Genomic DNA, 25,004 nt, shown 5'->3' on the forward strand with positions numbered 1-25,004 from the left:
CGCGTTCCCTCGACCCGACACATGCCAAAATCTTAATGAAAAGCACAGCAAAGCGAAAGGGACAGGCATAGAATAGAATAGATTAGAGTAGGATGGAAATAGTTTTAAAATGGATTGGTGCGCCGAAGACTGAATACCCTCGCAGACAAGAGGAGAAGAAAACTTCCGTTTGTTTCAGTGGCGCGAAATAGAAAAACAAATTAATATAAGTCCACATTCTATCTGTCTCCTTCTATAGATTCCACATTTCGTGACAAACTTATGAAATGGAATTACAAAAAAATATCCTAGGAGCCCTAGTATGCTTTGTGTATTCGGAATGCTCACAATTGTTTTAGTCTCCGGTCTTTCGTCAACTTGAACATTTTTAAAAACGTATTTTTTAAAACTTTTATAAATTCGCCCCAAAATATTCGGCAAGTGCTTATAAATTTTCAATGTCTTCGTTTACGAGGGAGTTGTGTGATCTTTGCCGGCGAGTCAAAATTCGCGTTAAGCACAGGATCTCCGAGTTGAATGCTAAGAAGGACGGTTTGTAAGTTCTCGTTCCAAATGCCTGTCTATCTATACCCTGTACTCTGTACATCAATTCTTGATCAGCATCAACAGCCGAGTCGATAAGGCCATCTTAATCTGTCCGTACGAATGAACGTGTCGACCTCACGGATTATATGAACTATTATATTTATATTTTGATATCAAGAAATCCGTCTGTATATACCTTTATAGACTTGTGCCAGAGCTTGGGTACAGGGCATCTGCTAGTCGAGCACTTTTGACTAGAACACACTTATTATTGTTATTTTAATGCCCTGATTTAAAACGATTTTATTGAATTCGGCAACAGAACTTAGTGTGATGCCAGCGTTATGGGCTTATAGCTATTGACATGGTATACACAGAGAGAAATACATAGCTACATGCATTCAATCGAATTGGCATGCTATACGCAGATGCACTGCGACAAATATAATAATTTGAATTTACATGGTATACATATGTAGATACACTGAGACAAATACATACAGTGAATTGAATTGACATGTATACATAGATACACTGAGATAAATACAGTTAACTGAATTTACATCTTTTACATAGATACAATGAGACAACTAGATACAGCTAGTTTAATTGATATGGTGTACACACACACACTAAGGCAAACACAGACAGACATGTGGTGAATCAAATTTACAGGGTATAAAAGTATACATACAGTGAATTAAATCGTCACAGCATGCACAGATACACTGAAACAAAAACGTACACGCATACATTGAACTGCTTTAAATATGACGAAAACTACAACAATGCGCAATATTTTGGGCTAAGTCTTGTTTTGGGGTTTTTTGTTGGCTATTTTGCATCCACTGCTGCCACTAGAGTTCCTCGAAGAAGGCGACACGCGCCTTGGTCGAACCGGACTTGAGCTTTTTCAGCGTTGAATATTTATTCTCGCCGGCCTTGATCTGCGCCTCGCTGAGTATGTCCAGGTTGCTCTGGTTCTGTTCGATCTTGTGTGGGGCTATCTCGCTGCGCAACGTTTGCAGTTGGTTCTGCACCTGCTTCTTGGACTTGCGCAGATACTCTAGATGGCTGCGCTCCATCTCGTTTGTGATCTGCTCCATTTCGTTGTCGGTGAGTATGAATTCCTTGGGCTCAAAATCATCTGAAATGCCGCTTGAATTATCGCCCATCACAATGTAATGGGATGCGGATGTGGTTAGCTCGGCGCCGCCAGCTGTTTCCATATCATTTGTGGAGCTGCTCGTCGTCAGCGAAGGTGTGCTAATCGCCGCTATGCTGGAGGCATTGTTGACATTCGCATGGGAAACAGTCGATGCGGTTAGCAGGCTGTCCGTGGAGGATTTACGGCCACTGTTGAGAAAGTTAAGCAAACGGGCGGTGGCCTCGCGTTCCGCCATTTTGGCACAGATCAGCTCCTTCTTGAGCTTCTCCGTTTCGGCCTCGCGCTTATCATTCTCGACGGTCAGCTGGAGCATATAGAAATCGGCATCGCGTATCTTCTTCTCCAGATCGTGCTTCTCGCGCTCCACTTTCATTTGACGCTCGCGCAGACGATCCATTTCCGTCTTGAAGTGATTCGCCTTGCATTCGGTTAGCTGCATTTGCTCCTCGTTGACGCGACTCTTTTCAAAGTACAGCTCCTTGGTCTCCTCGGAGCGGCGCTGCAAGTTAAATGGACATTAATGGGGTATTTAGATTTCGTTTGGGATATATCGTCGCCTGACCCACCAACGCATCGCTAGCCATGCGCATCTCGTCCTGCAGATGCTCCAGACGCTTCTCCAACTCGTAACGCTCATGTTCGGCCTTCTCGCGCAGCTGCTTCTCTCTGATGAACTTCTTGCGCTCGATTTGGCGGCGCTGTTTCTCCTCTTTGGCCTGCGCCTTCATTTGCTGTATCTCCATGGTGTCCGGTTTGCGGCGTCTCATGTAGAGATCATGATTGCCCTTGCACAGATCAAGTATCTGCGCATAGATTCAAGTTGAAAGTTATATTAAATATACATATATCTAAATGGATTCACTAAACTGGCACTTACCATTTTATTGATGTGCAAATCCTGCGAGTAAAATATAAAGTTCGACACTTTGGCGTCCACTAAACGTATCGTGAATTTCTTGTCATCGAAACTAACGTGTCGTATCTCGTTCCATTGGAACGTTGTCTTTGGGGTTAGCTTGTCGCGCTCGTCATAGATGTTAAGACCCACGGCTGTAACGCCCAGCCACAATTTGGTTTTGTTCTTATTCTGTGGATCGAATAAGTCTCGTTAGGTATTTAAGTAAAGGGAGCTTGGATAGACTCACCGTAATAGGAAAGTAGTTGACACCGTACATGTCCAGATCTTGTGCTATTTTGAGATACTCCATTTCAACCTCATCACGTGTCATGGGTTCATGATCCATGTACCTAGAAATTGACCAACAAATATAAAAGATGCAGCTAGGCATTTGCTTTGGGCACACTCACCAGGTCTTGATGCGCTCCTCCCACATCTCGGGCGTCATTTGATATTGATCGGTAACGCCCTTGGGCAGCAATTCCCCGCCGGCCAGCATGCCGTCCTTGTAGGTTTCATAATCGTAGGGTCCGTATTGGACGTGGACCGCATACGAGGCGAGCAGAACCGACGCCTCTGGTCGGCAGTAGATGTCCATGGAGAGAATGCTCTGTTTCACTTGCAAGAAGAACAAATGCTGGGTTATTTCCTGTATCAGCTCCTCGCTGACGTTCTCCGGAAAGAATTTCGCATAGAAACTGAACACATAAATGCTATTGTTTGCATGCAGCTCGACCCGCTGATCTTTGACCTTTTTGTCCATTTTGAGCCAAGAGACATTGTTGCGTGTGTCCACATACTGTAAACCAAAATACCACGATTCGCGCAGTCCAATTGTCCGGCACACCAAATCGAACAGCTCCTGGCCCGTGGAGCGGGTCTCCAATTCGAACTCCAACTCCGAATCGAAAGTGCTCACGCGCACCGGCAACGAACGGTTCTTCTTCGAACCGAAGGGGCTCATCATCTACGGCGATTGCGGATGCGATTCCGATGTCTATCAATATCGATTGTGATGTATTGTTCGGCTATAACTATGTGCATATACATATGGCAAATATGTATATATTAAATATTTGGCTATTATGTGAGGCTCTTGTGTTTACTTGTTGCACTTGTCAAACATTTTCCACTCCGTTCGCGTTCGCATTCGGGCATATTGCATTTATGTATAATTTTTGTAAATACTGCACTGGCACTTTGAAAGGCACTTAATTTAAATTTAAATTTTATAACTAATATTTAACAATATATTACAACATTTTACGTTGTCAAAAATAAATTGCGAGCGTATAAATAGCAACAACAAAGAATGAGTGTGCCTGGATGCATGTGTGTTTGTGTGTGTCGGACGTGAACGTGTGCCAGTGTGAATGAGAGAGACAACGAGAGAGAGCGCGCTTGGCTGGCAGGAGAGCGTACGTTGATTGCATTGTATAAATGGAGACAACAACAATGTTAGATATGCGAACCGCACAGTGGTTTGCAAACATGAATACTTTTCCAAATTCAACAAACAAACAAAAGTGACGCTGAAATATTGAGAAAATTCCTATAATACTTTATTAACAGTATTGCTGCTTCATACATGGCTTACTTAACGTAACCTTAGTTAAATATTTGTATATATATTATATTGAAGTTAAGCACTCGGGCACATAATTCTATTATTTCAGAAGAATTGCATCGTCTATTAAACATAGTTAACAGATTTACACATGTGCAGGAGCAAATTCGAAAAGTCTTATATGGTTTATATGTACGTAATTATTTGAAAATCACTAGCTACATTTTATGGTTTTTAGTGGTCTATTTTTACAGCTGTATCGTTAATTAATGTCTATAATTTTACATACATATTTCGAACACATTTAAGTTGACTCAATTCGCAGAAGTTTGGAAGTTTACAAACAAACATTGTTTTCCTAGTTTAGTATAAACTGTTATGAACGAGATAAACTTATTAACGATAGAAGATTGGCTTACTAATCCATCTGAGGTTTTCCTTGAACTATTGGCACTATCAGCTACCGTTGCAATTGCTTATTTAGTTAACGAATGGATAAGGCAAGCGAGTTATGTTTCGGTTTTGATTAATTCTTTTTCATTTTGTGTGTACTACAGTTATTCTTGAGTTTTTTGTTAAATGTTTGTTTCTTGATTTGTTTTCTTTTTATATCACTCTAGAGCAAAGCGTATTTTATCCACATACACTTCTGTACATGTACAAAATTAAGTGTGTCTTTAAAAACCTAGTGATTGCTGCGCTTGACACGTTCAACGTGCAAGTCATACAACATTTTGTTCTTTTCATAGTAATACGGATTTTGATCTGCATTCAATTCAGGATTGTACTCGTATACCCCGCCAACCACTTCGGCAGGACCACTGCCACAACCGCCACCAGTAATCGTTGGTAATAATAGATAATTGTTGTTGTCATTGATTAGATTCGGAATACTGCAGTTGCTGCTGCTGCTGCTGTTTCCATCATCGTAGTTTAAATGCAGATTATTGATACGCTTGGACAATGGCGTCGATTCGCACGGCAGATCATCTTCGCGGCTACGTTTTCTGTAATTATATCGGTTATATATATTTATGTACGTACATTTTCGTTGGGTACGTGTCTGATATAATTTTCAATTGGAATTGCAATTTGGCCATGAAATAAATAAACTGCAGGTCACTGTAATGCTGTTCATATGTGTTTCTCAATTTATGCATGCGCATGACTGCATCGAGTCGCAATTGAATTGGTCTATAGGTTTAATTTGCTAAGAATTGGCTAGTAAATCACATACCTGGTTCTTAAAAATCCAGCCATTTCGATGTCATACCCTTCGGTTCCTTTTTTCTTATGCCTGGCAAGTGAATTTTGGTCGCCTACTTTGTTGTCGCTGCTGTTCTCTTGTGCTTGTTCTAGGTGACAGATGAGAGTTGCATGCGAACGGAGTGGCAACATTATAAACAGTATGCAGGGCGTTGCCATTTGTAAACGTCAAAATTGCGATAGCGATTGTCGCAGTGGCAACCCTATGCTTCGTCATTCGCACGCATACAGATTACTATTGCTGAAGAGAACGAACACACAAAAGAAAAATAGTAGTTTTCTGTACGAATCGACGCCCAACCCAGCCCAAAAATATAGTAAAAAGAAAACAAATTACACATATTTGTTGCCGTTTTCAATCCAAATCAGTTGTAAGTAAAATGGCGCAAGCCAACGGCTCGGCATACAATAAATACCTAGCAAAAACCAATACATCTGCGCTAAGAAAGAGAAAATTCTGTAGTGAAAAGTGACCAAAAATGTTAACGATGACTGCTTTGGCTGCCTGTGTCTGCATGCTCTCATGTCAGTATGTGTGTACGTAATGCACCTTAGTGTTGGTGAAAACGATTGGTTCAATTTTATTCTGGCTGCTGGCAAATTTTCGAAATGTGCCTATAATTTGTGCATTTCGTTTTGCTTGGCTTTCTAATAGTTACAAACTCGTATGTGCGTGTGCGTGTGTGTGGGCGATGCAAAACAATATGCACATATGCGCGTGCATGTGTGTCTGTGTGTGTATATTTATACACAAGTGCATTTGTGTCAAAATAAATTAGCATATTAGCTGCAGCAAAACTGCGTTTAAAACCCACACACGTGCATATAAATACATGACACACGTACGCTGAAAATGGTTGTGCTTGTATGCGCGGGTGAGGCAGGGAGCTGCATATTTCATATTAGAACTGCCTGCGAGCTTATCTAGGCACTGTGTGTGTGTGTGTGTGCGCTTGGTGTTGTTTTTTCTTTCATTCGGCACGCACACATGCACAGCTTGAGTCATCGCCTTCGCCTGTGGCTCTCTGCTTTATGCTCCACTAAAAAGGAAGCCGGCGGCGACGACGTCGATACCGCCCGGCAGTAGTTGTGTGAGTGCGTGTGTGTGTGTATGTGTGTGGTCTCTGTGTACAAAGTTCTACAGATACAACTCGCACGCGTAGATAAGACAATAGTTGAGCAAAAATATAAAAAATACAATAAAAAAAAAATACAAGTAAATAGCAATTTGCGTCTCGGACTGATATGTGCATATGTAATTGTTATTGTGTGTGTATAAATACATATGTGTGTATATATACATGTGTGTGTGTGTGTGTGTGTGTGTGTGTGTGTGTGTGTGTGTGTGTGTGTGTGTGTGTGTGTATGTGTTTGATGCGATAATAACAAAGCGTTCTCCTAAATACAGCCCTCCCGCACTCCCTTGTTAGCCAACAACCAACCACCCACCCACCCTATGGCGAACTTAACACTTGGCCGGGCAAGGGCCTTCCCAGTCGGCCTCGCTCACGCCCACGCCCCGCGCTTCGGTGCTGCCTCTTTGCGAAAGTAATTAAGGCATATGAGTCCACACAGACACACACATGTCCGTTTGGCTACAGTGAAGCCTGCAAAGTTGACCAACAATTATATAAAAGATCGTGTCCATTTCTATAAATGAACTCAATTTAGACCTTGTTTCTTATGATGATGGTTTGTGCTTGTCCGATACGATTTGAGAGTTTGGTTAAGCTGCATTTGGCTTATATATAATTTGGATCACAGTAGAACATTATTCTATCAGCTTTAACCCGTGTCAGCTATAGGAAATCTATACCTAATAAAGTTGAGTGACCTCCACTTACCTGAGAGGTGAGTGAAACATTCAATTGAATCCGGCTAAGTGCAGGAATGTCAGCTACACCCCAAGGAAAGGTGTGGAGCCAGCAGTCTCCATTCCTGTAGATGGATTCAGAGAACAAGTATCTGGGCCTCAACCCGGCCACGGTCTCCAACTGTAGGTACAGGATTTCTTGCCTAAGCTGGATGCCGTGCAGTATTACACTTTAAGCTTTGTCTACCAAATTGTTGCCATCAGTGTGGAATCTTTATCCTATCACATGCCTCACTATAATTCAGAATGTATTCATCGTTTTCAGAAATCGTTATTCACATAACTCGTACGGTATGCAAACCATTAAGTGCGTGGTCGTTGGAGATGGCGCTGTGGGCAAGACGTGCCTGCTGATATCGTACACAACCAACAAATTTCCATCAGAATATGTGCCAACTGTATTTGACAATTATGCGGTGACAGTGATGATCGGCGGTGAGCCGTATACGCTGGGATTATTCGATACAGCCGGTCAGGAGGATTACGATCGACTGCGTCCGCTGTCATATCCGCAAACGGATGTGTTTCTCGTCTGCTTCTCGGTGGTCAGTCCCAGTTCATTTGAGAATGTCAAGGAGAAGGTAAGACAGCTAGGAAAGAGAGTGCGAGAATATGCCTTGAATTTTAATATTGTTAATTATATTCCACACTTACAGTGGGTGCCGGAGATAACGCACCATTGTCAAAAGACGCCGTTCCTGCTGGTGGGCACACAAATTGATTTGCGCGACGAGACAAGCACATTGGAGAAACTGGCCAAGAATAAGCAAAAGCCAATCACATCCGAGCAGGGCGAAAAACTGGCCAAGGAGCTGAAGGCGGTCAAATATGTCGAGTGCTCGGCCCTCACACAGAAGGGCCTGAAAAATGTATTCGACGAGGCCATATTGGCCGCCCTGGAGCCGCCAGAGCCATCCAAGAAGAGGAAATGCAAATTCCTCTAATTATTTTTGTTTCTTTGTTGTTTTTCGGTTGTTTTTTTTTTTCTGCTTCGCTCTCAACAACAACAACAAAATAATACACCCCCCAAATACTATATATAACTATATATACGATACATGTATGTAAATTTTCTGTCTTATTCTTTTTAAATTGTCCTCTTCAATTTATACACGCTTTTAAACAGTTTTACTGTCCCCTGTTACCCCACACCTCCCTCCCCCACCCGCCCCCTCCGAGCCCCGTCTCCTTCGGCCGCTACCCAGTGCGCTCAGCCCCAAAGCAAAAGCACAGGCAAAATTCTTTTGCCAATCCTTAAATTTGCAATTTGGCAATAATTGTATTTAATTTGATTTTAATTTAAATGTATTCTCTACATTTTCGCAAATCAAAATTCCGCTTGCGCGCCGCTGCACCGAGACCCTTCAAACCCTTCCATCTTAATTCTTTTGGCGCGATTTCTTATAAGAAAATAAATGGAAAAAATTAAGCAAAAAAAAACAAAACAAAAACAACAATAACAATATAGCAAAACAAATTATTTATATATTCATATATACAAAATTAAGAGAAGGAATAGAAGAAAAAAAAACAAAACAAACCAGAACAAAACTGAAAACTGCAATTTTGTGTTTTGCATAAATATATATATGTGTGTATATACATATATATAAATATATATATACATATATATAAAAAAAAGAAAACAACCTAAAAATAGGAGAAAAAAAAAACAGTGTGAAAAAGGAACTGCTCGCAGCAATAGAAAACAAAGCGAGCAGGCAACAAATATGATAAATAAATAAAAGTAATAATATATAAAAACACAAATAATGCATATATTGAGCAAAATAAATATATAAAATACATGCATATGTCTACCATTTGTTTACACACGCAATAATAACGGTATACAAAATTAACTAAAAAGAAAAAAAAAAGGAAAGAAACTAAAACTAAAAATTAAAATTATAATAAAAGAAATATGCGTAATGTATATGACGCAAATTATGTAATAAAAATAAGAGTATTGAAATATATAAGTAAAGGTTGCAAAAAAAAAAGAAGAAAACAATTGCGAAAATTTAGAAAACAAAAAAAAAAACAAAAACCTAAACCTTATAAGTATAATCCAAACAAGAAACGACAAGCAAAAGATTAAAAACAAGTGAAAACTGTATTGTAGTTCAGCATAAAAAACAAAGAGTAGCAGCAGATGATGAAGAACTAATGCATTTTTTAATATTTTTATATGTATACATTATCAATTTTTACATTTTTTTTTTAGACCTTAGACATTTGACATTATTGATTTCAGATAATATAATAAAAAAGAAAAAAAAAAAAACAAATATATAATGTAAAAAAAAAAAAACAACCAAACGAAATCAACTTTGGGCTTAAACAGTTGGGCACCTGCCGGAATTTTTTAGCCAGACACGACACGATCGTATTATAACTAGCATAGAGTAAATATCTCCGACCCTCCCTAAACTATGTACATATATATATTCTTGATCAGTATCATCTACAACCAAGTCGCTTAGTTTTAAAGCTGAATCCCGACTATGATCCGTCCATATTGCTGCGGCTGCCATAGCTTCTAATGGAAAATCGGTCGTAAAATTGTTGTTATACAAATATAATGGTATTTAAACCAGGTCTGAAATATTAATAGAATTTATCGTGGTTCAGTTCCAATGCTTCGGCTTGGGGATCAGATAATGAACTTGGTTTTTCACATCCATAATAGATCCGGGTTGGATTCATTTCAATTTTAAATAGAACATTTTTTGTTAAATTACATATTTACATTTAACGAAATGAACAAATTTTCGATTTTCATAGCGCTTTTTGGAATATCTTAAAATATATATAACAAATTGGCCCTCTCTCTGATTACAGATTTAGTTGCGGTTAGGATCAGAGCTGTTTTGCAGACTTGATGTAGTTTTGGACAGTTCGAATATAGTTTCACTTAACATTTATATATTCAAATATTTATTAAAATTTGTTTAGTTTGGTGTTTTGTTCCGTCGTAAATTTCAGGCATGTCACGTCTCTTGGCTTAAAGCGGTTTGATCCACTTGCATTTGATGCCCGCCAGCGCCACATCGCTGACCGCCGAGTGCTGGAAGCCAGCGCTGCCTGCAATATCAATGTGATCGATGTCCCGGCGCAGGCTATTCTGCCCATCCTGCAGCAGTTGCTCGATGCCATGCCAGGCTATCATGACGCCATTGTCGGAACAGTAGCGCTTCGAGGGTCTGTAGCAGCGGCAATTATATTGCGTGGCCAAATGAGCCAGATTGTCAAAGATCACATCGTTGTTGGCCACGCCGCCCGAGATGACCAGGGTGGGCGGCGCGTCGCCAAATAGCCCTTGCTGCAGACAGTACTCCAGGGCGCGCTGTGTGCGATGCATTAAATGGCGACTGACCGCACGCAACAGACCCGCACAGAAGTCTTCATAGTTGCTGATGATGCCATCGGGCGGCGTGCGCTCGGCCAGCTCCTGTTTGCGTATGGCACGAAACGAGTTGTTCTTGATGCCCGCAAAGCTAAAGTTGCAGTCGCGCTGCCTCGACAATGGCAGCGGGAACTCGTATGCAGCCGGATCGCGTGCCGCTAGTGCAGCATGCTCGACGGCATGGCCGCCGTTCCACAGCCGATACTGGGGCAGCACATAGAGACGCAGGCGTCGCGCTATTTTATCGAATGCCTCGCCGGGCGCATCGTCCAGCGTTTCGCCGAGCAGCGTCAGACGGCCGGGACCATGTACCACGGCCAGTTGACAGTGGCCGCCGCTGATGAGCAGGCACAGATATGGAAAGCTAATCTCCGATTGCTGCTCCATGCGCACCTGCAGCGCGTGTGCCTCCATGTGATGCACGGGCAGCAATGGTTTCTGTTCCCGGCGTGCCAGATGGCGTGCAAAACGCAGGCCCACAATTAAGCTCAACGGCAGTCCCGGCCGTGTCGTCACTGCAATCGCCTCCAATTGCTCCGGCTGCAGTTGCGCCTGCTCCAGGCAACGCTCGTAGGCGTTTTCAATGCGCGCCCGATGCAGATCCTGAGCACGTGGCGGTATGATGCCGCCGTAACTAGAAATTGTAGACGAATATATGTGTATATGGGGAGAGTTAAGAATAGAGTCCAGGGTTCTGTTACCGTGTGTGGAACTGCTGCTGGGACTCGAGCACATTGGCGTGCACCCGACCAGTTGTATCGACAATGGCAATGCCTGTGTCATCGCAGGATGTTTCGATGCCCAGCACATAGCTGAGCAGGCGTTTGCCGAGTCGGCTGGATGCGCCCGAACATTTGAGCAGCTGTTGAACTGCAGCTGCATACATAACACACGAATATGCCGGCTTTTTGAATAAAACAACAACAACGCACAGTAAACATTATTACAGTCCGGCAGCGCTGGCATTTCAGGCAGAGTTGCTAGCCCGTGTGCACTGTCACTGCAAGCCCACATTTGTAGCATCTGGCAGCGCTGGCTTTTTAAGCAGTGTCACCAGCCAGCTACTAACGGCTAGCACTGTCTCGATCTGGCAACACTGCACTTAAAATTAATAAATGTAATTAATGTTATTTCTATTGATTAAAATACTTTTTTATTATTAAGTTAATATAAGTTATAAAAATCCATATGCTATGAATTGGACTTTCGCCAATGAAACGAGCGCCATTTGAAATTATGCAAATGAAGACAAACGTTTCAAATACACATGTATTTTATTTATGTTTTATTTTGAAAACTATATAATAAATAATATTGATTTAATCATTTTGCAAATGGAAAAGTGAAGTTTCCTAAATTGTTGTATATGCACGTTCTGCATACACACTCCAATACGAGCCACACCACACCACAACACACACACACACATACACAACACGTACACGTACACACCCCTTTCTGAAATTCTAAGAATAAATGTCTAGTTTCTTGGACTATGCATGTATATGCACTCTAGTAAGTAATCCAGTTCGTAATTACTGGACATTTTTGGCCTTATCGCTCGTAATAGACGCGATAATAAAGCGTTTTGGAACGCCAAATGCTGTAGCTATTGTCAAATTTCAGGAGGTAGACACCCTCGCCGGGATACGAATGGGAGCCCACATAGACCTCGTTGTAGCATTCGCGCCGATAGATTGGCACAATTATGGATATGGGCGGCTTTGTGGCGGCGGCGGCGGCCGCATTTTGTACGGCCAATGCATGCCGATCCTGCGACAGGGAACCGGACTCCAAATCCTCTGTCGTCGATAGATAATCCTCATCGACGCAATCCTCATCCTCATCGCTGTCGCTTACATGCACCGTCACCTCGTTGGTCACGGGCTTTGCCCACTCAAAGTAAATGCCGAAACCGATGTCGTAATTGTCCGTCGCAAACTCCCAGAAGATGCACTTCCCGTTCATATTTGTGGGCACACGCACCTGTCAAAAACAGATGGAAAAAAAAACAGATCAATTAGTTACGTATTCAATATATTCAAATTTCGCATTTAAAGATTTTGAAATGAAAAATGTACATAGAGCTCCATGCAAGCTTTTTGCACAAATTTTCCTAGTCTTGTCTTAAAAAGCAACTCCTCCTAGCGCTGTGTATTGTCTGTCAATCAGTCAGTTAGTCAGTCAATCAATCAATCAATCAATCAATCAGTCGATTAGTTTTAGTTGTAATACGCACCGTTACCGTATCGCCGTGTCCAATGGTTATAACACCATCGCCATCGCCGGCGGATACTTCAGTCTTGAACTGTTCGATATCGGGACGCGTCCAAATCTTGGCCGGACGTATCATCACATAATCATCGTACTCATCGCCAGCCAACTGCTCCGACTGCGCTGGCTGCTCGCCTGGCGACTGCTGCTGCTGCTGCTGCTGCTGCTGCTGTGACTGGCTCTCGAATTCGTTAAGCTGCAGTCCATCCATGGCACGGGCCAGATTGGCACTGCCAGGACTATTGCTGCAGCTGTTGCTATTGTTGTTGTTCATCTGCTTCGGTTCCTGCTCCGTCTCCGCTAGCAGCAACAGATCGTTGTCCTTGTCTGGCGTCTGCTGTTCCAGATTCCGATTGGGATTCGCTGCGTGCTGCGTCTGGCCCTGACTCTGCAAATGCAACTGCTGCATATACTGATGGTAGTGCTCCCGCTGCAGCTGATGTATGAGCACCGCCTGCTGCTCCGGATTGCCAGGGAACTGCTTTTCCGCGTACAGCTGCAAACAATCAATCAACGCAGTCAATTATAAACACATGTATCCTTGCATTTCAAACAGCTCGTTCTTGACCCAATTCGGCCGTGTGACCTCATTCGCCGCCAACGCAGACAATTAACATTTATTATTGACTGACTGCTGGCGACGACAACAACGACGTGCGATTCGGTTTGGCCAACAACAGGTGCAACTGTCTGGGCAAACAGATGACAAGTTTCACAGTTGCCGACTACCGAATACCCTTTCTAGAACGCAAGCTGTTAGCCGGAACTTACGAATTTTCTATTAAAGTCTAATTATAGCTTATAAAATTATATTATCAATATATATTATACTATATCTCCCTATTCTTTATACTAAATTGTAACATCAGAACGGAAATCAGTTTTCAAATATGCCACTAAAGCATTTTTTTGGACTAGTTTTTCGATTCGCAATTGACAATTCCCCAAAGCTGTGAGCTTTGATATTTAAGAGACTTATCAATCGGAACTGCATCGTCTATATATATTGATATATATATTTAAAGCCAATTGCCATACTATATGTATATATTGACTCGATATTGCAACTTAATAATACAGTACTCATATCTTAAAGCATATTAAAGCTCTTGTTTTAGATGTTTAGATTTCCTTTTTATAACTTAATTTGTAGAACAATCTATGGCAAAAAACTTGTATATATATGTCAAACGGATCTATGCCTAGTTTTGTATCTAGATCTAGAGAGAAGAAACAGACGAACAATTGAGACTACATCGAGTCGTTTGTTGATTTTGTTCAAGAATATATATATATATATACGTATCCTATATGACTTCTAAGTTGCCTTCTTCTATGCATTACACATTTTATGACATAATTTCCATAAAATTCCCTCTGCCATGCAATACTCGCACTTATATGACACGTAACAGATTTGTAAACAGTTCTTGAACTCTTTCAACCCGTATTAAATATTACAACATTTAATTGAATGGGCTCTCCTAAAACAAGATATATACAAATTCCATTTTCCCTTTTTGTTCCACAAATATTTGAATAATAAAATATAATCGGAATGAATGCTTAAATACTTTTCTAATTAGGTTCATGAAATTTCCAAAATATTTCTAAATTCCCAGGCTTAAATAAACTTTGCGTCCGGTTAAAAGAGGAAAAGCTTCCAATTTAAACAAATATTATACGAAATTGCTTACAAAATACAAAAAAGTGCAAATACTTTTGAAGAGGAACGAGATAGAAAAACATATTGTAGACATTAAAATCGTGTTAAACAAACAAAAACAGATTGTAAAAAAACATCGAAAACAATTTGCCCCTGATAATAATTAATGCTAGTACATAAGCTATATGAAGCGTCGCGAAATGGGATATATGGAAAGTATATCCATTCTGTTCCAATTGCTCAGATATATTACTTTTATATGTGTCAATTAGCATATATTCTATTTCGTATATCCCATTTTCATATGCCGCATTTCGCGACCCCCTCTGCAAGTTTTTATAGAGAGTGCGGCACTTATCACTTGCCGTCACATACACCTTCACAGTGGCTGTTATGCCCACTTGGCACACGGAATGGTGTACGTGGTATTAGAAAATCGATTGCGTGTCGCAGTTGTGAATTTACCTTGAACTGCTGATATGTCTGCTTGTTGAGCGCATCCTGCAGCTGACGGCGTTGCAATTCCTCCTTGTAGCCCTCCTCGAGCAGCTCCTGCTGTTCGCGTTCGCGTTTCTGGCGCGCCTCCTTCTCCAGTTCCATGCGACGCAGTTCGGCCTTTAGGTTCTCATCGCGATTCTGACGCACGGCCTCAATGTATGGCCGAAAGGCACTGCACATGGTGTCCAGCAGATCGATGAAGCCCTCCATCGCCTGCTCGCGTGTGATGTCACCCAGCAGCTGCCAGTGCTGCTGCCTGTCGCGCCCGATCACGTCCAGAACGCCCAGAGCCGGCGCATGGTTCGCGCTGAACGGGCCGACCGCGGCCTGTTGCTTGAAGGCGATTAGCTTGAGGTTGTCTTCGTAGGACAGATGTATAGCCTTGCCCGAATTCTCTGCAAGGCATGCAACATTAAATTGAAAGGAAGCCACAGAAATGCATACGACAATATTTGCGGTTCAATTTACGTTTGTAGAATGTAAACGCGAGACGGTAAAGCTCCTGCAATGGAAAGCCCCATTTCTCCAAAGTACTTGTATTGCCTGGTCTGCTGCTGCTGCTGCTGTTGTTATCCATTGTCCTTTAATGTATACAATTTCTTTTAGGAATTATCTTTGGCGCTACAAAATATTAGCACAGCAGAAAACAAAAATAAATAATAAAATCTGACTGTGTGTATGTGTGTTCGTATGTGTGTGGGTGAGTGTATTAGAGACAAAAAATATCGAACTTACCCGATTAAATCACGATAACTCGATGGCCAATTTGTGATTGCCAATGTAGAAGCAGCTTATGCTATTTGGCGCCAAGTTGGGTATAAAGCGTTATTTGATTTATCCTGCGAAGTTTACTACAATACGCATAATTTTCTTGAAAATAAATGTCAAAGTTGTTTATGTTAGTCAGAGTTGGTCGCGAATTGTTTATCTAATACAAAGCAAATACACGCACGTAATACTCACGCTCAGAAACGCACGACATTTAAGGTTCCCAAAACTACTTTTAGCTTATATCAATTTGTTTTTAATATTATCGAATATCTGTGTTATCGTGCTCATTTACAATAAATTAAAACCAAATACCTAATTATTAAAAAAAGAAAAAAAACGAAACAAAAAACGAGCAAAAGTTCATATTCCTGTTGTGTTTCTAAACCAACAAACTCCCATCTCTATCTGGAAAGACACAAACAAGCAATTGCTGACGTCACAAACAACTATCGATATGTGCTAAATAAAACTGTGACATGTATCTTGCAACACTGGCTGCCAACAGCTGTGTTGGTGGTATTGTAGAATCGCCTACACGTGCGCTTATATACATGTAAAAGATATATATTTTTTAAAAATTAGTTTTATATACAAAAATATGGGCAGCACGCGTTTCTTCCTTGCTGACTTGCCGGCCAAAACAACAGAGCATGACCTACGTGCACTGTTCCAGGACTATGGCGACGTGGAGCGTGTGGAGCTTAAGACGAAAGAACAGTTTGTGGATTCGGGTCAAACAATAGCCAAAGTTATAGCTTTCGTGACGGCTCACACGGAAGATGCTGATTACTGTAAGAAACAAAATAAATTTATTTAAAAATAACGTAATTAAACTGTCCCATGCCATTACAGGCGTGAATGAGCTCAACTGGCAGCGGCTGCATGGTGCCAAGCTGAAAGTGTCGCTGGCCAAGGAATCGTTTTTGGATCGCCTCAAGCGCAAGCGTGACGAAGGCCAGCAGAACGCAGAGGATTCGCACAATGCCAGCGAATTGAATCAAAGCAGTTCCCGTTTACTGGCGCAGAATACGCAAAACAAGCGACGCGTATTTGGGGAGCACGAGGAGATCAACGATGAGGATGTGGCGCCCGAGCTGCTGATTACCAAAAAGCGTGCCGCACACTCCATCATCAATGGCAAAGTGAGTGGGCAGTGAGTAAAACTTCCTCTGAAATTATTGTAATCCGCCGTCTCTTTCAGATTGTCATCCAGCAGGAGCACGACGTGAAACCGCTGCACATCATTGAGCAGCACAAGAAGCCCGTCAGTAAGCAACTAGATGCGAAGGCTGCAATAGCTGACCTCAAGCGCAAGGAGTCGCTGAACAAGATGAAGCTGCAGCACGAACAAAAGAAAACGGCCATACAGCAGGCATTGGGCTCCATGGCGGCGGGTCAGCAGGCCAAGCGCATCAAGTTCAGCGATGCCGAAGAGGAGGACGAAGTGACGCCAAAGCCGAAAAAGGAACAGCCTAAAAAAGATCTCTTCGAGGATGATGAAGAGGATGATGAGCAGGAACAAGAGGTGCTGCTGCCGCAGCATAGCGGCAAGAAGGGCGAACGCCTTGTGGAAATGCAAAGCAAACAAAGTTTGGATCCCAGGTTTCGCATAACAGCCAATTTTGTGGGCGAAGATGGAGAGGATGAAGAGCAGGAGGCGGAGGATGCAGCAGCTGAGCAGGAGCAACAGGACAATGCGCAGCAAAGCGAACGCAACTGGCAAATGGGCATTCTGGAGCAGGTTATTGGACGCAAAATAGACACCAGCAATGCGCCCGGCAGCAAAGCGTCCAAAAACAAGAAAATGTTGCGCTTTGATCCCGCCAAAGAGGAACACCAGAAAATGCTGCGCGTCAAGTCGAATAAGGATGACAACGCCAAGCAGCAGCCAAAGGCGGCCACAGCAGCCACAGCAGCCACTGAAGACGCCGCCAGGCCGGCGCCCGTCTCGCAGAATGCATTCTATGTGGTCACCGACACGCTTAAGCAATCGCTAAAGACGCGTGGCGAGGGCTTCAGTCTGTTGGATATGTTTGGCAGCAGTCACGAGGAGGCAGTCGCCGAGCGGCAGGATCAGCTGGAGAAGCTCAGCCACGAAAAGATATTGGTTAGCAAGTCCAACAAACTGGGTCTGGGCCAAGTGAATCCCTTTAGCTACGATTCTTCCGACAGCGAGGATGATAATGTTGATGCGGATGCACAGCAGCAGGCGGTGGCCAAGGAAAACGAGGCGCCCGTCAAGAAACCTGGCAAACAAAAGCAAAAAAAGTCACAAATCTTTACCGAAACCTTTTTTATACCCAAAAATGATGCCAGGCTCAAAGGTACTAATCAAAAACTATTTTTTTTTTTTCAAATGTAACTCTTCTACATTTTTCTTACAGAGGGTGCAAAATTATTCAAGTCCAGCAAACCGGAGCTGGAGAACGAGAATTATGATGAGGTCAAGAAGCGTCTGAAATTCCTCATAACCAAGAAAATTGCAAAAACGCAGAAAAACATTTCCGGCAAAGATGTCAAGAAAAACAAGAATAAAAAGCGAAATAAGTTTTAAATATATTTAAAAAACGATTTTTTTTTAAATGAAAGGACCCTCTTATTATTTTATGCATGAAGCTTAGCATGCTTTTAGGCTTGAGTTTATTAGCTAGGTGGCAACGCTGTAAATGTACACGTCGTTAATCAACGGGTATCGATACCATGCATTTGAATTTCGCAGAAGTGAAATAATAAAAAATGTGAATGGATTTTTATTCTACTATAGTCCTATGTTGTGGTATAAAAGGATTTGATTATGTTTCAGCTGACATTATTACAGGCGCGCATGTGATGCCGATTAAAGCTATGCCTTATTTATTTATTTTTTGCAGTTTGCTTAATGCATAAGTGGCAACACTGCAAACATCGTTTGCTTGTCGATATATCGAAAAATATGTTATCGATTTGTGTAACGGCATCCATTTCGAAGTTTACTGCATAAAGCATACATTTTTAAAATACTTTTCTTTAAATAAGTTTAGCTTTTGCCTATGATTTGTAATCGATTTTCATATTTGCTGCGACTTTAATTAATTATGGCATAAAACTTATGTCTATGGGCTGAGTGGCAGCGGAAGCCAATCCGAAATTTACTTGTCGCAAAAATAAATGCAAAAGCAAACAAATAAAAACCGTCTCTCAAAATTTGGTTTTTGTGTATTTAACTAAATTAAAAAAAAAAATAAATTTGATGTACATACATAACATACATACATATTAATATGTTCCTGCACAAATGCATTTGAGCCCCATTTTAGCTCCAAACTTAATTCGAAATATAATTTGCTTGTGAACGACTACAAATTAAAAAAAAAATAGAAAAGTTGGGTAAAAGATCGGCGCAAGCCGAGCACACAATACGCAGACTTGCCAGTTAAACAGTGTATATATAAATATAGATGACAAAATGATTGAAAAAAATGTCACATCTGACAAAACATGCAGAATGATTAAGATTGGGGGCCATATAGAAAAAAATAATATATATATATATAAACGTTTTGGGTGGAGAGGTCTGCGTCTATAGCTAGAGGATTCATTGAACCTTAACCTAGATAAAAATTAAGTTAGTGCTGGCACAAATATTGCGTCTGGCAATATATCAAACTTAGACAAGATAAAATAGTTGCTTTTCTCATTTTGATTTTCTTTTTGGTTTCCGTATGCTTAACTATGCATGCGAGTCCTTAAGCACTTGGGCTATTAAGTAAACGTTGCAAATCTCATTAAGATTCCGAGACATGGCTCGTCTTTGGCACTGCGTACATTATTCCATTACATTTTGCATGTTTCTACGTCTGCTCCGCGGCTTCCGCTCCGACTGCCGCGACTGCGGCTGGTGTGGACGCCAACTCCTGGTTGTTGTCATCGGGCACCAGCAGAACAATGGCATCCGATTCGTTGTCAACGGCAACGGGAACGGCAACGTCAGCTGTTGCTGCATCGGCGGGTGTGGCGGCACGTTTTATGGATTCAGCCTGGCTGGGTTCATCCGGCGCAACTGGAACAGCAGCTGCTGTCGATGTAGATGTGGCTTCTGCTGTTGCTGCCGCTGCTGCTGCTGATGCCGTGGAGGCCGAGGCCGACTTGCCCGCGGCTAGCTGCTCAATGGCAATGACTGTGCGCTCGAGCAGATTCATGAGGCGCTCCTCGCGCGCATCCATACGCTTGAGCAGCTCCTCGTCCCGTTTCTCGCGCCGCTTTAGATACTCGATCAGCTCGTAATTTGTGCTGTCGCCATCGGTGGACGTGGACATCTTGCGTTTGCCGCTCTTCAGCGATGCCGACGAGCTGCAGTCGGACAGATTGTCCGTATCCACAATCACATCCGGATGCAGTATATTCTGATCTATGCTCGGCGAGTAAAAGTTTTGCGCGCTGCAAAAAAACACATGCAAAACACAATTAATATGGCTAACATCTTTCTTTCGGAGGCCTCCACTCACCCATTGTAGTTGGTCTGCATGAGCTGAATGTCATCCGGATTGAATTCACCCTCGGAGAGCGGCTCGGATCTGTGTGGCAGGAGGGGAAAATAAATTTAGTGTGCAAACAAGCGAGACAGACGTCGCATCGTGGAAATGAAATGGAATGAAATTCGAACAGTGTGAAGCTTATTCCCCCCATTTTCCGAGCAGCTCAGTGGATTTGTTTAAAAATGTATTCACTAATTTTGCATCAAGAATTTTGCAAAGAGTGCGATAGTTTCATGCAAACGTCTTCCACTTATTTTCCATAAATAGCACACACAATTTGCCTAAAATTCCGTCTTTGTTTTTACAAGCAAGCTCTGATAGTTTGCTCTGCGCGGCGTCCATCAATCAGACAGTCAGTCAATCAGTCGATTACTTTCAGTTAGAATACAATAAAGTACACCATTTCGTATTAAGGTGGTAAAAGAAAACTAATTTGATAAATGTAGCTAACCAGCTCTAACGGCTTGCGCTGCGCGTCGTCCATCAATCAATCAGTCATTCAGTCAATCAGTCGATTATTTTCAATTATACTATATTTAAGTACGCCATTCCGTATTTATGTGATACAAGAAAGCAGCTGTGATAATTGTAGCTAACCAGCTCTAACGGCTTGCGCTGCGCGTCGTCCATCAATCAGTTAGTCAATCAATTGAGATGTTTTAGTTAAAAAACGCACTGTTACATAGCTCTATAATAAAAGACAACAACTGTGTTAAATGAGCCAGTTTTAACGGCTTGCGCTGCGCGTCGCCCATCAATCAGTCAGTCAGTCAGTCAATCAATCGAGTTGGGACAGTTGAATAGGGCTAGAATGGGGCACTTACTTCATGGATATGTTGTTGTCGTTGGTGGCGCTGCTGTTGTGATGCAAGTTGAGCGGTCCGCTGCAGTCCTTGTCAAAGTCGGGCGCCTCGGGCGGCTCGTGCAGTCCATGGCCATGATCCTTAAATGCGGCACTGTGATTGTGACCGTGACTGTGACTGTGGTTGTGGCTGTGACTGTGGTTGTGACTGTGACTATGGCTGTGACTGTGACTCAGCTGTGGCTGCTCCTGCTGCTCCTGGCCAGCATTGGCCGCCTGCAGCTGCGGCTGCTCGTGCCGCAGCTGGGCAGCAACTGCCGCTGCCGCGGCGGCTGCCACAGCGCCGGCGACCTGCAGCTGGAGCGGATTGTCATCGTAGGCGCTGCCGGGCAGACCGACGCCCAGCGGCAGACCACCACCGCCGCCGCCGCCGACGCCGCCGCCGACGCCACCATTCGAGCAGGGCCCCTCGCTCAGCTGTGTCTCCACGAAATGGTTGGGCATGAAGCGCTCCAGTTTGCTGGCGCCGCTCTGTGAGGAGTCAGTCGAATGGGCGTGGCTGAGGCTCTGCAGCAGACTGTGCTGATGCGGCGTCAGGTTATCCTTGTTCAGCAGCACGCCCAGCTCGGCCGCCTGCCGCCGCCGCTGATAGTACGACAGCTCGTTGTGGTTCTTCGAGATGAGCGCCAGGCGCTTGCCATTGGAGCCCCAGCACTCGCCGCGCTGCTCCTCGATCTCCTTGAACAGGAACATGTACGGCCAATTGCGGCGGACATGCCGTTCCGGATTCTTCTTTAGCTGCGTATAGATCTTCTTCAGGTTCTCGTATCGATTGCAGCACTGTTTGGCCGTACGCTTCCGCGCGCTGAACCGGTTCAGCACCTCGGCGACCATCTCCCAGACGCTCGCATGGTTCTTGCGGTTCGACTGGAACGCGCTCTGGATGCGCTCCGACTTGACGATATTCAACAGCGCCACAGATTCCGGCACATTGAAGTAGCTCTCCGGCGTGCGCGGCGCGCGCTGATGATGATAGCTGCTCGTCACGGTGGGCGGGTTTTTCGTCTCCTGCAAAATCCAATAAGAATAAGGTGAGAGAAGTTAAGATTGATCGACGGGCAGATACTCTTTAGTTACAAACTTGCAACTGCCTTCTCCCTCCCTCTCTCTCAAACACAGCTCTGTAATCGCCCAAATAAACCTTATTTCAAAATCGATATTTATCGATTTATCAAAAACGATACTTATCGATTTATCGAGTGTGGATTTGAAAACTAATCATGCGCGTAAAATCCCTGAGATTAGTTGTTACATGTACTTAAAGGGTCGTAAATGCTTCCCAATGAGAGCGCTTTAGGCGTGAGTGCTCGTCTAGTAGATACCCTGGGAATTGCAAATTCTAGCCTTACTCTTTATTTACGCATCTGAAATCAATTGATTAATATACTTTAAAGGCTCGCAAATGCTTCCCATTTTCAACGGAAGAGTGCTCTAGTGCCGATTACTCGACTAGTGGACACTCTGGAAATCGCAAATGCTTACCTTACTCCTTATATACGCGGTATACACTTACATATAGTCTAGCTATAAAAATTAGCTTTCTTTGGAATGGGTATCCGAAAAGTAATCTGTGTATTCTATAAGAAAAACTACCTTACAAATTTGCTGCCTCATAAACTTTGAGTATAGTTTAAGAAAGCGAATTGAAAATCTATTTTAAGGTAGAGAAATGCATTTAATATAATATACATTAAATCGACACGTTTCTTTCCTGTTACAAACACATCCATAATATCGGCATACCCAATTTGACTGAGCACAGGGTATAAGCAGTTAGAAACTTGCAAACGATCATTGCCAGATTTGGAATTGGAATCAACAAAGTAAACTAAATGAATTAATATGATCCATGGCTTCTCGCAAACCAACTTGACCCTGAAGACCCTGCAGCTGATAAGCTCTCGCACTCTCCCTTAAAGCAGTTCGACTATGCTCCAACCGAGTAGTGAAAAAGGGTATTCAACAATTCAAATAGAGCAATTGGAATTCCAGAAAAAACAACTCCAGATTCACAGCGTTCTAATGTATCTGTATTAAGTTTTTTCTTACAAAAATGAGATAAACTAAATTGCAGGAAAAACACTTTGAGAACTACATGTGTATGTATGTATGTATGTATGTTAACTTTATTTCCACTCACATACATACATATATACATATGTATAAATGTTTCGGGGTATTCGAGCTGTTACTTGATGCCTTGAAAATTTAAACAAACAAAAAAAGAAACGAACGGGAAACAATACCCCAACAATGCTGGTGCATCAGGATATTTGAACTGAGCTCGTGAGTGCCCCTGCTGCTGCACCCCACTCAAATTGCCACCCGCCAATGAAACATTTGTAACTGTAATTGCATAGCTTTGCCATTTATGTTGATGGTGGGAGAGAGAAAGCAATAGACTAGGCTAGTTTGTCTAGGAGTTTGCATTTGGCATTCTCGCATTGCGATCATGCATAACAGAGAGAGAGTGTGAGAGAGAGAGAGAGGGAGAGAGCCTGCTACGGTGCGCGTTCGCGCTCGCTCTCTCCCAAAGAGATTTGCTCCTCATTGTTGTTGTTGTTATGCTTTTGCTAGGTGCTTTACTTACCATTTGAAAATTTTGTTTGAGTCAGCAGCTTATTTCACAGAAGCGACGGCGTCGGCGTCGACGTCAGCTGCGCTACGCTGCAGCAGCAGCCAGCAGCGAGCGATTTTGTGCTGAGAAAGCGTAACGCCGAGATTCGCTATATTCTCTATTTTAACTTGGTATCCGTTTTGGTGTCTCCTTTGGCTGCCGCTGCGGCTGCTGCAGTTGGCAACGTTAGCATTTCAAAAAAACAAAAACAAAAAAAAGAAGAAGCAGAAAACCGTTTAAAAATAACGCACTTCTAATTGGTAGTGTGTACACACTGTAAGTATTGCATATGCTAACGGATACAAATGCAACGGCGCTGCATGTGTATCAATGTATGTATGTGTGTGTGTGTGTGTGTGCCTAACCAAAGGCGAACAGAAATTAAAAAAAAAAAAAAACAACTGCGGCCGAGCACTTGAAACGTTTGTCCGTTGGGCTCTTCTTTTCTCCCAATGTTTTTTATTTAAATTTCTTAGTGTTGTTGCTGGTTGGTTGGTCTGTATTTTGTTTTTGTTGACAACAAAACGGCCGTCGACGACGACGACGACGACTATTAATATTTAGAAGTTAACCTTTTAGCCTCGGACTGCGGCTCATCGGCTACAGTTGAAAATAAAACGACAAAAAAAAAACCAAAAAAAAAACAAAGTAAAACACAAAATTATATACATTTGTATGCATGCATGTGTGTATTCATTCAATGCGCACATGTGCGTGTGTGCATATAACTGACGGCGGCGCTAGTTGTTGCTGCTTTGTTTTTGTTTTTGATTTGCTTATTTATTTAATTTTTTTTTTTTTTTTTTGGTTTTGTTTTTCGTCGCCAGTTTGTATGAATAAATATGCGCTTTGGCGCTTTCCAGGCAACATAAACAATTCGCGCACTATCGTGAGCACGAGCGTGCCCCACACACGCACACGCACACGCACACGCACGCACGTTCACTGGCCAACGGTTAATTCTTGCACTTGCACTTTGTTGCAGATTTTTTTCATACACAGCGCGATCCGGCGAGTTCTGTTTGGCGCTCTCTCTCTCTTTCTCTTTCTCTCTCTCGCTCTCGCGGGTTCTTGTATTCTTATTGGCTTGCTGTTT

General features: G+C 42.6%; 7 protein-coding genes across 9 annotated transcripts; 2 read left to right on the forward strand and 5 right to left on the reverse strand.

Annotated features, from left to right (window-relative positions):
• The first annotated feature begins 340 nt into the window (after window positions 1-340).
• Cdc42 (Cell division cycle 42) lies at window positions 341-9,105 on the forward strand. Of its 2 annotated transcripts, none has more exons than XM_064682717.1 (3): window positions 341-535; window positions 7,563-7,878; window positions 7,954-9,105. In XM_064682717.1, the coding sequence occupies exons 1-3, from the start codon at window positions 438-440 to the stop codon at window positions 8,239-8,241; spliced, it is 702 nt and encodes a 233-aa protein (XP_064538787.1). In that variant the 5' UTR covers window positions 341-437; the 3' UTR covers window positions 8,242-9,105. The 2 variants fall into 2 exon arrangements, with proteins under 2 accessions (XP_064538787.1, XP_064538788.1); XM_064682718.1 differs by lacking the exon at window positions 341-535 and adding an exon at window positions 5,654-5,795.
• Mer (ezrin/radixin/moesin family protein merlin) lies at window positions 813-3,892 on the reverse strand. The gene is made up of 5 exons (XM_064682713.1): window positions 3,002-3,892; window positions 2,839-2,941; window positions 2,571-2,780; window positions 2,260-2,496; window positions 813-2,192 (listed from the first exon to the last, which is right to left on the reverse strand). Exons 1-5 carry the CDS (start codon window positions 3,556-3,558, stop codon window positions 1,383-1,385), a joined length of 1,917 nt encoding a protein of 638 aa, XP_064538783.1. The 5' UTR covers window positions 3,559-3,892; the 3' UTR covers window positions 813-1,382.
• On the reverse strand, window positions 4,130-5,556 carry LOC135428640 (uncharacterized). Its single transcript, XM_064682719.1, has 2 exons — window positions 5,396-5,556; window positions 4,130-5,165 (listed from the first exon to the last, which is right to left on the reverse strand). Exons 1-2 carry the CDS (start codon window positions 5,554-5,556, stop codon window positions 4,844-4,846), a joined length of 483 nt encoding a protein of 160 aa, XP_064538789.1. The 3' UTR covers window positions 4,130-4,843.
• Window positions 9,106-9,966: 861 nt separating the features above from the next.
• Window positions 9,967-11,628, reverse strand: Tcs4 (Threonyl-carbamoyl synthesis 4). The gene is made up of 2 exons (XM_064682716.1): window positions 11,408-11,628; window positions 9,967-11,340 (listed from the first exon to the last, which is right to left on the reverse strand). Exons 1-2 carry the CDS (start codon window positions 11,590-11,592, stop codon window positions 10,305-10,307), a joined length of 1,221 nt encoding a protein of 406 aa, XP_064538786.1. The 5' UTR covers window positions 11,593-11,628; the 3' UTR covers window positions 9,967-10,304.
• Window positions 11,629-11,968: 340 nt separating this feature from the next.
• Window positions 11,969-15,955, reverse strand: LOC135428636 (Golgi resident protein GCP60). 2 transcript variants are annotated; one of them, XM_064682715.1, is made up of 5 exons: window positions 15,880-15,955; window positions 15,613-15,765; window positions 15,112-15,539; window positions 12,946-13,476; window positions 11,969-12,692 (listed from the first exon to the last, which is right to left on the reverse strand). In XM_064682715.1, exons 2-5 carry the CDS (start codon window positions 15,719-15,721, stop codon window positions 12,261-12,263), a joined length of 1,500 nt encoding a protein of 499 aa, XP_064538785.1. In that variant the 5' UTR covers window positions 15,722-15,765; window positions 15,880-15,955; the 3' UTR covers window positions 11,969-12,260. The 2 variants fall into 2 exon arrangements, with proteins under 2 accessions (XP_064538785.1, XP_064538784.1); XM_064682714.1 differs by lacking the exon at window positions 15,880-15,955 and having other exon boundaries at window positions 15,613-15,840.
• A 454-nt stretch (window positions 15,956-16,409) lies between these two features.
• LOC135428616 (probable RNA-binding protein CG14230) lies at window positions 16,410-18,470 on the forward strand. The gene is made up of 4 exons (XM_064682693.1): window positions 16,410-16,706; window positions 16,768-17,057; window positions 17,117-18,239; window positions 18,300-18,470. The coding sequence occupies exons 1-4, from the start codon at window positions 16,514-16,516 to the stop codon at window positions 18,467-18,469; spliced, it is 1,776 nt and encodes a 591-aa protein (XP_064538763.1). The 5' UTR covers window positions 16,410-16,513; the 3' UTR covers window position 18,470.
• Window positions 18,471-19,245: 775 nt separating this feature from the next.
• meso18E lies at window positions 19,246-24,104 on the reverse strand. The gene is made up of 4 exons (XM_064682697.1): window positions 23,882-24,104; window positions 21,254-22,299; window positions 20,400-20,468; window positions 19,246-20,331 (listed from the first exon to the last, which is right to left on the reverse strand). The coding sequence occupies exons 1-4, from the start codon at window positions 23,882-23,884 to the stop codon at window positions 19,746-19,748; spliced, it is 1,704 nt and encodes a 567-aa protein (XP_064538767.1). The 5' UTR covers window positions 23,885-24,104; the 3' UTR covers window positions 19,246-19,745.
• Window positions 24,105-25,004: the final 900 nt, after the last annotated feature.

This window comes from Drosophila montana, unplaced genomic scaffold (genome assembly GCF_035044405.1).
Source record: "Drosophila montana isolate Dmon_TW-CO22-7 unplaced genomic scaffold, ASM3504440v1 contig_2482_1, whole genome shotgun sequence".
Lineage (NCBI taxonomy): Eukaryota > Metazoa > Arthropoda > Insecta > Diptera > Drosophilidae > Drosophila > Drosophila montana.

Excerpts from the sequence above, each read along its gene's own strand:
- Cdc42 (XM_064682717.1), top strand. The coding sequence starts at position 438 with ATGTCTTCGTTTACGAGGGAGTTGTGTGATCTTTGCCGGCGAGTCAAA. Across the intron at positions 536-7,562 it reads AATGCTAAGAAGGACGGTTT|AAATCGTTATTCACATAACT; the intron begins GTAAGTTCTCGT and ends CATCGTTTTCAG. Across the intron at positions 7,879-7,953 it reads TTGAGAATGTCAAGGAGAAG|TGGGTGCCGGAGATAACGCA; the intron begins GTAAGACAGCTA and ends CCACACTTACAG.
- Mer (XM_064682713.1), bottom strand. The coding sequence starts at position 3,558 with ATGATGAGCCCCTTCGGTTCGAAGAAGAACCGTTCGTTGCCGGTGCGC. Across the intron at positions 2,942-3,001 it reads GAGGAGCGCATCAAGACCTG|GTACATGGATCATGAACCCA; the intron begins GTGAGTGTGCCC and ends GTCAATTTCTAG. Across the intron at positions 2,193-2,259 it reads GCATGGCTAGCGATGCGTTG|CGCCGCTCCGAGGAGACCAA; the intron begins GTGGGTCAGGCG and ends TTTAACTTGCAG.
- LOC135428640 (XM_064682719.1), bottom strand. The coding sequence starts at position 5,556 with ATGTTGCCACTCCGTTCGCATGCAACTCTCATCTGTCACCTAGAACAA. Across the intron at positions 5,166-5,395 it reads GCTGGATTTTTAAGAACCAG|AAAACGTAGCCGCGAAGATG; the intron begins GTATGTGATTTA and ends ATATAATTACAG.
- Tcs4 (XM_064682716.1), bottom strand. The coding sequence starts at position 11,592 with ATGTATGCAGCTGCAGTTCAACAGCTGCTCAAATGTTCGGGCGCATCC. Across the intron at positions 11,341-11,407 it reads CAGCAGCAGTTCCACACACG|TTACGGCGGCATCATACCGC; the intron begins GTAACAGAACCC and ends TACAATTTCTAG.
- LOC135428636 (XM_064682715.1), bottom strand. The coding sequence starts at position 15,721 with ATGGATAACAACAGCAGCAGCAGCAGCAGACCAGGCAATACAAGTACT. Across the intron at positions 15,540-15,612 it reads CGCGTTTACATTCTACAAAC|AGAATTCGGGCAAGGCTATA; the intron begins GTAAATTGAACC and ends CATGCCTTGCAG. Across the intron at positions 12,693-12,945 it reads GACACGGCGATACGGTAACG|GTGCGTGTGCCCACAAATAT; the intron begins GTGCGTATTACA and ends TGTTTTTGACAG.
- LOC135428616 (XM_064682693.1), top strand. The coding sequence starts at position 16,514 with ATGGGCAGCACGCGTTTCTTCCTTGCTGACTTGCCGGCCAAAACAACA. Across the intron at positions 17,058-17,116 it reads ACTCCATCATCAATGGCAAA|ATTGTCATCCAGCAGGAGCA; the intron begins GTGAGTGGGCAG and ends CGTCTCTTTCAG. Across the intron at positions 18,240-18,299 it reads AAATGATGCCAGGCTCAAAG|AGGGTGCAAAATTATTCAAG; the intron begins GTACTAATCAAA and ends TTTTTCTTACAG.
- meso18E (XM_064682697.1), bottom strand. Across the intron at positions 20,469-21,253 it reads GACAACAACATATCCATGAA|ATCCGAGCCGCTCTCCGAGG; the intron begins GTAAGTGCCCCA and ends CCTGCCACACAG. Across the intron at positions 20,332-20,399 it reads ATGCAGACCAACTACAATGG|CGCGCAAAACTTTTACTCGC; the intron begins GTGAGTGGAGGC and ends GTTTTTTTGCAG.